This window comes from Oncorhynchus mykiss, chromosome 3, assembly GCF_013265735.2.
Source record: "Oncorhynchus mykiss isolate Arlee chromosome 3, USDA_OmykA_1.1, whole genome shotgun sequence".
Lineage (NCBI taxonomy): Eukaryota > Metazoa > Chordata > Actinopteri > Salmoniformes > Salmonidae > Oncorhynchus > Oncorhynchus mykiss.
Window position 1 is genome coordinate 22,837,769 of NC_048567.1, and position 11,676 is coordinate 22,849,444.

At 43.9% G+C, this 11,676-nt stretch overlaps 1 protein-coding gene and 1 non-coding gene across 4 annotated transcripts in view; both read right to left on the bottom strand.

Annotated features, from left to right (window-relative positions):
• The window catches only part of bbs9 (Bardet-Biedl syndrome 9), a 204,915-nt gene extending 193,928 nt beyond the window's left edge, over window positions 1–10,987 (bottom strand). For 2 of the 3 annotated variants that reach the window (XM_036972409.1, XM_036972411.1), the window contains exons 1-4: window positions 10,830–10,987; window positions 9,363–9,478; window positions 8,192–8,342; window positions 2,781–2,845 (exon numbers count right to left, since the gene is read on the bottom strand). In XM_036972409.1, coding sequence (XP_036828304.1) covers window positions 2,781–2,845; window positions 8,192–8,342; window positions 9,363–9,474 — 328 coding nt within the window. In that variant the 5' untranslated portion in view covers window positions 9,475–9,478; window positions 10,830–10,987. Of the gene's footprint in view, window positions 1–2,780; window positions 2,846–8,191; window positions 8,343–9,362; window positions 9,479–9,958; window positions 10,065–10,829 lie in introns of those variants that run through there. The other variant, XM_036972410.1, reaches the window with a different exon arrangement.
• A 468-nt stretch (window positions 10,988–11,455) lies between these two features.
• trnap-agg lies at window positions 11,456–11,527 on the bottom strand. The gene has a single exon. It is a non-coding gene; the product is annotated as a tRNA-Pro (tRNA).
• Between the last annotated feature and the right edge of the window lie 149 nt (window positions 11,528–11,676).

Sequence of the window (11,676 nt, forward strand, 5' to 3'; positions counted from 1 at the left end):
GATTGTCAACATTTTGAAAGGCTACTTCCATAGTAACAGGGGCGTGGTCAGATACAACAATTGGATTATATGAACATGAAGATATGGAATGGAGGAGCCTGCCATCTACAAGTTAGTAGTCTATGCTTGTAAAAGTGTGCTGAACTGATGAGAAAAAAAAGAGTATGCTTTTCCAGCTGGATTAAACATTCTCCAAGGATCTGAAACTGCGAATTCAGACAAAGGGTCGGACAACTCTAGCGGTGGTTGATAAGATGGTAGGTTTAGTGGAGGATCAATCCAAATGTGGGTCTAACCAACAGTTAAAGTCACCATCTAAGATCAACATATGGGAAGACATATCTGGGAGTGTAGAGAAAGCCGATTTGAAAAAAGTCACCATTGTCCCAATTAGGAGCATAAATATTAACAAGAAGTACCTTTGTATTTTCGCAACCTACCACTCACAATTATGTATCTACCATGGGGATCTGCGATCACATTAGAACATGTAAAAGGTACCGATCTGTGAGGTAAAATAGCCAACCCTCTTGCCTTACTCTGAAATGAGGAATGGAACACCTGACCCACCCATCTGCACCTAAGACTTGAGTGTTGTGATACCTTCAGATGAGTTTCTTGGAGAAAGATGATGTGAGCTTTCAATTGATGAAGGTGGTGTAGCACCTTACTACATTTAACTGGGTTATTGATGCCCCTGCAGTTCCAAGTGAGAAAATTAAAGCCATTCCCTCCAGCAGGATGGGCTGCACTAAGCTGAGTCATGTCTTAAGAGAGAGAGGACATGTAAAGGACAAGGTACAATGTAAACTGAAGATCTTAGCTGAACCTAAAAGCGCAAATTTAAAAAACAAAAGACAAGCGACGAGGCACAAAATATATAAAAACGATATACAAATAAAGAGAGAAAAATCCCTTCCCTCACACCCTCCCTTGCCGAAGCATCTCCCCAACTGAGATGCAAGCAAAAACCTAAATACAAAAAGTTTAGAGCAAAGCATGATAACTCTTACTCTGCTACCTGAGATTTGTGACCATTTAACTAGAGTAAGACAAACATACATAGATTGGTCCCCAACAGAGTATGAGGAAAACTAACCTCGGTTAAGAGAGGTTTAACAGTAAAACAGACAGATTTTGGCATTAGAGGCAGCAACCTGGGTTGGAAATTTTAAAAAATGTAAAAAGAGAATGACATTCAAATGTCGATGAACCCAGCAAAATTGGCTTCGCTAGCAAACCATTCGGCCTGCTAACTAGCCTGTTAACCAACCATTTGTTCCACACAATGCGGTACAACAGCCGTTTTCACGTTCTTGTTGATGAAATCTGCCGCTAAAGCCGGGTCCTCGAATCTGTGCGTGGAGCTGTCCGATCTCCTCAATATGTCATTGCGGACGTGAAAGAAATGCACCTTGATGACAAATGGTCACGGGGGTTCTCCATCCCGGGGTCGGCTACGCAGAGAGCAGTGGGCCCGGTCTAGCAGTGGCTTCTCCTCCAGACCGAGCAGCTCCTGAAGCAGCTGGGCCATGAACTCCGTGGATCTTGGGTCAACCACTCCCTCCAGTATTCCCAGTAGACAAATGTTGTTCCTCCGCATTCTACTTTCCATATCTTCGCATCTATTGTCAAGGTATGCCTTAGCTATCAATGAGCCAACATTAGCCTCTAGCTCGCTAATGCGAGTGCTGTGGTCTGTAGCACCTCGTTCCAAATCCGATAAGGCCACTCCGTGAGCTTCGAGCTTATTCTGTATACTCTCGATAGATTTTTTAAGCTCGTCTTTGACCATTGATATCTCTGACCTGAGATTGGTAGAGAGAGAGTCAATTTTGCCAAAAATATCGGTTTTGAGGGTGCCTATCAGGGATTGTAGCATCTCCACAGTCAGTGTTTCTGTGGGGCCGGCATTAGCAGCATCCGGTGGCTGGGGTGAATCAGGAGAGGGCGCGGGCTTGCTGCTGCCTGCTCTTGCAGACTCTGTTTTTGGCCGGGTAGACGACATTACAAACTTACATTTTTCAAACCTGATCTGAATTGTTTATGGGTCTCTTCAGACGCCTGGCCAAACAGAAATATATACAATTTTGCGAGGTTAAATATATACATTTGGTCACTAACTCAGGAGCGATAGGGAAACGCGTTGTACATTCTTGGCTTCCAACAGCGCCCCCATCCCGCGGCCTGATGAATGGTAACATGTTTAACGGTCCTACTCACATCACCTACGGAGTGCCAGATCACACAGATGTCCGGAACTGCTGCTGATCTTATGCATGGTTCAGTGTTGCTTGCCTGGAAGCGAGCATAGAAGGCATTTAGCTTGTCTGGTAGGCTCGTGCCACTGGGAAGCTCGTGGCTGGGTTTCCCTTTGTAATCCGTGATAGTTTGCAAGCCCTGCCACATCTGACGAGCGTCACAGCCATCGTAGTAGGATTCGATCTAAGTCCTGTATTGACGCATTGCTTGTTTGATGGCTCGTCAGAGGTCATAGCGGGATTTTTTATGGGTCTTTTTTATGTGTCCGGATTAGTGTCCCGCTCCTTGAAAGCGGCAGCCCTGGCCTTTAGCTCAGTGTGGATGTTGCCTGTAATCCATTACTTTTGGTTGGGATATGTACAGTACATAAAGTCACTGTGGGGACAACGTGCTAAATGTGCTAAACTACTTAATGTTATCAGATGAATCCCGGGAACATGTTCTAGTCTGTAGTAGTCCACTAAATCAATGTGGTGTGGCATGCTTTTTACAGCCAATGTTGAAATGTGTGATATTACCTGAGATGGAGTACACAGACAGTTTTCTGGGGTGCAGCACAGCCAAATGAAGCAGATCTGAACACCTGCAGAGAACATCAATCAATCAGATATAGATATAATTAAGTACAGTTGAAGTCGGAAGTTTACATACACCTTAGCCAAATACATTTAAACTTAGTTTTTCACAATTCCTGACATTTAATCCTAGTTAAAATTCCCCGTCTTAAGTCAGTTAGGATCACCACTTTATTTTAATAATGTTTGGTCAGAAGCTGGTCAGACCAGTTGGTCAGAAGCTTACTCAATAAGTATTTGGTAGCATTGCCTTTAAAATTGTTTAACTTTGGTCAAACGTGTCAGGTAGCCTTCCACAAGATTCCCACAATAAGTTGGGGAAATTGGCCCATTCCTCCTGACAGAGCTGGTGTAACCGAGTTAGGTTTGTAGGCCTCCTTGCTCACAGACCCTTTTCAGTTCTGCCTACAAGTTTCTATGGGATTGAGCTTAGGGCTTTATGATGGCCACTCCAATACCTTGACTTTGTTGTCCTTAAGCCATTTTGCCATATCTTTGGAAGACCCATTTGCAACCAAGCTTTAACTTCTTGACTGATGTCTTGAGATGTTGCTTTAATATATCCACATATTTGTCCTCCCTCATGATGCCATCTATTTTGTGAAGTACACCAGCCCCTCCTGCAGTAAAGCACCACCACAACATGATGCTGCCATCCCAGTGCTTCACGGTTGGGATGGTGTTTTTTGGCTTGCAAGCCTCACCCTTTTTCCTCCAAACATAAACATGGTCATTATGGCCAAACGGTTCTATTTTTGTTTCATCAGACCAGAGGACATTTCTCCAAAAAGTACAATCTTTGTCCCCCATGTGCACTTTTCGCACCAAAGTACGTTCATCTTTAGGAGACAGAACGCGTCTCTTTCCTGAGCGGTATGATGGCTGCATGGTCCCATGGTGTTTATACTTGCGTACTATTGTTTGTACAGATGAATGTGGTACCTTCAGGCGTTTGGAAATTGCTCCCAAGGGTGATTGGCTGATTACTTTTGATTTTCCCAGGATGTCAAGCAAAGAGGCACTGAGTTTGAAGGTAGGCCTTGAAATACATCCACAGGTACACTTCCAATTGACTCAAATGATGTCAATTAGTCTATCAGAAGCTTCTAAAGCCATGACATAATTTTCTGGAATTTTCAAGCTGTTTAAGGGCACAGTCAACTTAGTGAATGTAAACTTCTGACCCACTGGAATTGTGATACAGTGAATTATAAGTGAAATAATCTGTCTGTAAACAATTGTTGGAAAAAAATACTTGTGTAATGCACAAAGTAGATGCATGCTTTTCAACCGTTCGCTGCCTGCACCCGCACGCCTGACTAGCATCACCACCCTGGATGGTTCTGACCTTGAATATGTGGACATCTATAAGTACCTAGGTGTCTGGCTAGACTGTAAACTCTCCTTCCAGACTCATATCAAACATCTCCAATCGAAAATCAAATCTAGAGTCGGCTTTCTATTCCGCAACAAAGCCTCCTTCACTCACGCCGCCAAACTTACCCTAGTAAAACTGAATATCCTACCGATCCTTGACTTCGGCGATGTCATCTACAAAATTGCTTCCAACACTCTACTCAGCAAACTGGATGCAGTTTATCACAGTGCCATCCGTTGTCACTAAAGCACCTTATACCACCCACCACTGCTACCTGTATGCTCTAGTCGGCTGGCCCTCGCTACATATTCGTCGCCAGACCCACTGGCTCCAGGTCATCTACAAGTCCATGCTAGGTAAAGCTCCGCCTTATCTCAGTTCACTGGTCACGATGGCAACACCCACCCGTAACACGCGCTCCAGCAGGTGTATCTCACTGATCATCCCTAAAGCCAACACCTCGTTTGGCCGCTTTTCGTTCCAGTTCTCTGCTGCCTGTGACTGGAACGAATTGCAAAAATCGCTGAAGTTGGAGACTTTTATCTCCCTCACCAACTTCAAACATCTGCTATCTGAGCAGCTAACCGATCGCTGCAGCTGTACATAGTCTATCGGTAAATAGCCCACCCATTTTTACCTACCTCATCCCCATACTGTTTATATTTATTTTATTTTCTGCTCTTTTGCACACCAATATCTCTACCTGTACATGACCATCTGATCATTTATCACTCCAGTGTTAATCTGCAAAATTGTAATTATTCGCCTACCTCCTCATGCCTTTTGCACACAATGTATATAGACTCTCCTTTTTTCTACTGTATTATTGACTTGTTAATTGTTTACTCCATGTGTAACTCTGTGTTGTCTGTTCACACTGCTATGCTTTATCTTGGCCAGGTCGCAGTTGCAAATGAGAACTTGTTCTCAACTAGCCTACCTGGTTAAATAAAGGTGAAATAAATAAAATAAAAAATGTCCTAACCGACTTGCCAAAACTATAGTCTGTTAACAAGAACTTTGTGGAGCGGTTGAAAAACAAGTTTTAATGACTCCAACCTAAGTGTCTGTAAACTTCCAACTTCAACTGTATATCCTAATGGAAAAGGTTAGGATTGGGGGTAATCAACTCTGGCCCTAAATGTGTATTCTGGGGACAACTGCTACTTCAAGCACAAGTTGTGAACAGATAAGTATAATACAATATACATAGGAAAAAGTGACAAATCTGTTTGATGTAAATCTATGGTTTAAACATGTGTTCTACAGCTTTGCGGAGGAACATGTCTGTCGTCAACCCTGCTGTAATGTTTACGGAGGAAAACCAACTAAAAATGAAGCCAGGTGATTTCTTCTTTACTCAAAACCACAGTGCCCACTGTCAATGAGAAAACATTTCACCATCTCCCGCCCCACTGCTCTAGAGACAAAATTTACAATGTGTTTCTCTGTTTAGGGAACACTCAATGGTCATTAAAAATGCTAACCGAAACCAGCTTCCCCAAAACATACACTAACATAAAATGCAAACAAACAGATGAAAGAATCCTTTGACTCATACATCCCTTTTGTGGGAAAAACTTTTGGAAAAACGCCTGGCTTTTCCTGGAAGCCCGTCTCTCCAGGAGGTCCCTGTGCACCCAGGAATGGACCACCTTTATGACATATCCCAACATTCCCATCTTCCCTCACCATTCTATTCCTCCCTTTCTCCTCCTATCCCTCTCTTTCTCCTCTTACTTGAACACTTTTGGCCTTGGGGAGAGCAGAGGGGGAAATGGCGGTTTCAGTCTAGCGGTTGACATTTTTTGTTAATTTAGTCAACCATTTTTTGAGCATTTAGTCAACCTGTATTTAGCAAGTTAAAGTCCTTGAGAACAAATTTCCTTTAACAACATATGAAATGGGACCCTGGGGTGTCTCCAGCTATGTGCTGGTAACTTGGTGGTTAGCTTAAAGTAGTGGAACCAGCCAAGTTTGAGATTAGGTGGTTGATATGGTATGATAAATCACATGGAGAGAGCCGAACTCATGACATGGTGGTCAGGATTTACTGGAAGTAGATTAAGACAAGAACAAATTTAAAGTCAATGCCATAGGTTCATGAACTCCATTGATGTCTACTCAGTGGATAACCAAACGCCCTGACAGCAACTACCTCTTGACTTTGTGGTACAGGGTATTTCACAGCCTGAAAGTATGACTATGGTCAGGAGTTAAATAAAGGTCACTCAGTCATTGTATTAATAATTCATTTTGTCCTCACCCTTCTCTGGTATTCTGGCACTCAAAAGTGTGGCCTGGAATTGCAACTATGGCATTAACTCAACATAGCCCTATTTACAATCTTAAAGTACCACCCCACGAATGGAATTCTCTACCCTCATTGTCCTACATCACTGCACCGAAGGACTAGAGTTTCACAGGAATGATGATGTCACGTGTTGGGAGACAATGGCTTTTCCTGTAGCTACCCACCCAGTCCTAAACACACATTAGCTTCATGTACATAATTCAGTCATAAGTAGGGCCAAGGGTTTTTCCTGATCACATGACCTTTGCTGACCCTGTCGTTAACTAGGCAAGTCGGTTAAGAACAAATTCTTATTTACAATGACGGCCTAGACCGGCAAAACCCGGGTGACGTTGGGCCAATTGTGTGCCGTCCTACGGGACTCCCAATCACGGCCAGTTGTGATTCAAACTGGATTGCTTAGAGTCAGTGATAGCATCATAAGCATACATTCCAGATCAGGGGGTGCGTGTCGCATACCACTTGGGCAGGAGGTGCGTGTCGCATACCACTTGGGCAGGAGGTGCGTGTCGCTTACCACTTGGGCAGGAGGTGCGTGTCGCTTACCACTTGGGCAGGAGGTGCGTGTCGCATACCACTTGGGAAGGAGGTGCGTGTCGCATACCACTTGGGCAGGAGGTGCGTGTCGCATACCATTTGAGCAGTAGGTGCGTGTAGCATACTATTTGAGCAGTAGGTGCATGTAGCATACTATTAAAAGCAGTAGGTGAATGTAAAATACTATTTGAGCAGTAGGTGAGTGTAGCATACTATTTGAAGCAGTAGGTGCGTGTAGCATACTATTTGAGCAGTAGGTGAGTGTAGCATACTATTTGAAGCAGTAGGTGCGTGTAGCTTACTATTTGAGCAGTAGGTGAGTGTAGCATACTATTTGAGCAGTAGGTGAGTGTAGCATACTATTTGAGCAGTAGGTGAGTGTAGCTTACTATTTGAGCAGTAGGTGAGTGTAGCATACTATTTGAGCAGTAGGTGAGTGTAGCATACTATTTGAGCAGTAGGTGAGTGTAGCTTACTATTTGAGCAGTAGGTGAGTGTAGCTTACTATTTGAGCAGTAGTTGCATGTAGCATACTATTTGAGCAGTAGTTGCATAGCATACTATTTGAGCAGTAGTTGCATGTAGCATACTATTTGAGCAGTAGTTGCATGTAGCATACTATTTGAGCAGTAGTTGCATGTAGCATACTATTTGAAGCAGTAGGTGCATGTAGCATACTATTTGAGCAGTAGGTGAGTGTAGCATACTATTTGAGCAGTAGGTGAGTGTAGCATACCATTTGAGCAGTAGGTGCGTGTAGCTTACTACTTGAGCAGTAGGTGCATGTAGCATACTATTTGAGCAGTAGGTGAGTGTAGCATACTATTTGAGCAGTAGGTGAGTGTAGCTTACTATTTGAGCAGTAGGTGAGTGTAGCATACTATTTGAAGCAGTAGGTGAGTGTAGCATACTATTTGAAGCAGTAGGTGCGTGTAGCTTACTATTTGAAGCAGTAGGTGCGTGTAGCTTACTATTTGAGCAGTAGGTGAGTGTAGCATACTATTTGAAGCAGTAGGTGAGTGTAGCATACTATTTGAGCAGTAGGTGAGTGTAGCATTCTATTTGAAGCAGTAGGTGCGAGTAGCTTACTATTTGATCCGTAGGTGCATGTGCCCTGGTACTTACGAGACAAATTTGCCCACTTCAACCTGGATGACGGGGTCTCTGAGCTGCACCTCCAGTAGCTGGCTGTGGGCCGGGCTGGGCTCTCCAGGCTTGGCAGGGTGGGGGGAGAAGACCCGCAGCATGCCCATGTAGCTGCCCACCACGATCTTATCTACAGGAGAGAGGACATACACATTGCATACTTACTCAGCTTAGATGTTGTGGTATGGTCTCATATTCTCCCTTCGTTGTACACCGAGTGTACAAATCATTAAGAACACCTGCTCATCCATGACGGATCCCTTTTTGATGTCAGTTGTTAAATCCACTTCAATCAGTGTAGATGAATGGGAGGAGCTAAGCAGGGTTGGTCCTGGTCAGTCCCTGTATGGGAGACCAGATGCTGCTGGAAGTGGTGTTGGAGGGCCAGTAGGAGGCACTCTTTCCTCTGGTCTAAAAAAAATATCCCAATACCCCAGGGCAGTGATTGGGGACATTGCCCTGTGTAGGGTGCCGTCTTACGGATGGGACGTTAAACGGGTATCCTGACTCTCTGAGGTCATTAAAGATCCCATGGCACTTATCGTAAGAGTAGGGGTGTTAACCCCAGTGTCCTGGCTAAATTCCCAATCTGACCCTCAAACCATCACATGAATTGTGTACGTGTAAATGGGCAAGACAAAAGATTTAAGTGCCTTTGAACAGGGTATGGTAGTAGGTGCCAGGCACACCGGTTTGTGTCAAGAACTGCAATACCTCTGGGTTCACACTCAACAGTTTCCTGTGTGTATCAAGAATGGTCCACCACCCAAAGGAACACCAGTCAACTTGACACAACTGGGAAGCATTGGAATCAAAATGGGCCAGCATCCCAGTGGAACGCTTTCGACACCTTGTAGAGTCCATGCCCCGATGAATTGGGGGGGGGGTTGGTTTTGTACACTCAGTGTATGTGCTATGTATCGAGAGGGCAAATGGTATGTTTTAAACATGGTAATAAAGATCCAGGAAATCAAGTCAATCAGCCAGTCAGTCAGTAAGTCAAGCAGACAATGAACGAATCAGATTTGTGCATGTAAATAAGACTATGGTACCAGGGGCACTCTCATTGTTTGTTTTGTGGTCTATTAGTAAACAGTGTCTTTTGACTGCCCTATGCACTACAACACACCACAACCCCACACCTTCTTACCATGTCCGCTACCGCTGTTGTCCACATCTCCGACACACAGGCATCCCTGGTCAAACTCCTCCCCCTCGCCCAGCACCGCGGCCCACCAATCACGTGCCTTGAACAGAGACATACTACTGCAGAGGAGACAGACAAACACACACACAGAAAGAAAGACACAGACAGACAGAGGATCATATCGCCGCTCTGCTGGACACCATACACATAACACTGCTTGTCAGTCTTCACACGTGACCAGCAGGCTGACTGACACTCATCAATACATTTCTTCATCTCCTTCATTTAAAAATAATGGACAGGTGAAAGCAATGTGGGTAATACGTGCTGTTTGTCTATCCCTCTTGGAACCAAATGGAAGTATGAAACAATTGGAAGGGTTGGCGTTCATGTATTCCACCTAGGTTCTTATATGGCATGATCTGTCTAATCCTACTTTAACTCACTCTAAGCCTAATGGGTGCCAGCCTCAGATGTGCAGTGCTTTATCAAACTAGTGTGTGTGTGTGTGTGTGTGGGGGGGGGGGGGGGGGGGGGGGGGTGTTTGTGCCTGGTAATTCACTGATCATCTGCTTTTATTGCAGGGTATTAGCGCCTACCTCTTACAGTTGGCCCATATAGGCTACATGCTGATGTTTCTTTGACTCCAAGACCCAGAGGGAGGTTTGGACAGTGGTCTGTGTGTGACACTAACGGTAAGACTGTTACACTAGCCAATGACAGCTGAGTCACATGACCAGGGATTGTATCAGGGCGTGGGCCAAGCAGCTTTCCTAATTGTCAACTGCTGAGCAGGTGGAATGGACAGCTAATCCATAGAGAGAATCCCTTCTTCCCCCTCCCTCGACACCAAGACCATATATAACCATTCAAATGATAGCCCTATTATTTCGAGTTTGAAAGATTACACAAGTGGAATATTATATGCCTATAGCTTGTAGCCTTATACCACCTGCCTACTTGACCATCATGGCCAAGATCTTTCAGCAGCCCCTTTTCATTTACTTGACAGACAGCAAAGCACATCCAACATTCGGCAATCAACCACATAATTCAACATTATCCAGGTGTGCCATGCATATCAAGCAGAGCTCCGATTACATTCCATTAGAGGTACATAGAATGATTTCCACACAACTAGCTAGATATAACCGTAACGTTATCTAGCTAGGAACAACATGCATAATCTGTTAAAAAAAATAGCTAGCTAGTAGGGGTTGCGGGCAAGCATTGTCCATGTGTTTAACTATTATGAACAGAATAAAAACAAACTAAACTGTAAGACGTGCACGAGTCTCTATTGGTAACAAGCAAGATGTAGTAAACTAGCCAGCCAGGAAAGACCTCGAGCTAAGTTAACGTTGGCTGGCTAATTAGCGCTGGCTGTGCTTGTGACTGGCTTGGAGGCTAACAAGCGTCTAGTTTCAACATTCCAGCGACATTCCCAAATTCTAAACGTGCCTCTCTTACCTCTAACAAGACGAGCCTGTCTGGGGTTCGCAGTTCAGATAAAAATCTAATTTTGCGTGTGCCTCATCAATTTGCTTGAAGCCATCTCCCTGTTGTCATAGCAGTGACACTAACGATAGACTCGAGTACATGCGCGCATGATCGGAAACGCACAAACTCACAGATTTATGGGAAACTGAGTTTTTATTCCGAACAGACGTTCTCGTCTGGTGCACGAGACTACAGGGGTTCAGGTAAAGAGGTAAAATTCTCAATCACGTGATTGCACATTAAATTTCACTCAATTTTTTTTAATTGCTTACATATACACACGTTTGAGGCATATTTCTCGTGTTTTTTTTTCTAGTAATACATTATTGGGTTTTGAGTTTGCAAGAAAGGCATTTCACTGTACTAATTTGAGGATGATATAGCAATTGAATGGCACTGCCAATCTTATTTTAAGGTCTTTGGAATGAAATCTGTATTATAACCATAGACTTGCATCAAATTTCTCAATAATCTGTTGCCTTGTGCATCTTGGAACGCACTCATTGATTTCTTGTAGATCCTTAATGTTTTACACGTTAGTGTTTATTACACTTATCACAACTTGTCATTCAGTTTAGTATTTTTTTGTAAAAATTGGGCTCGTCCGGGATTTGAACCCGGGACCTCTCGCACCCTAAGCGAGAATCATACCCCTAGACCAACGAGCCAGATGGATATGGAAGAAACCAGTCCAGGAGAAGTATGCCACGTTGGATGGATTTTGCAGACGTGTCTTTTAATAACTAACTACAGTGAAAACTTCACATGTAGTTGGACTTTGTCGTCATCTAGAGGTCTATTTTGGCATTACAGCTTG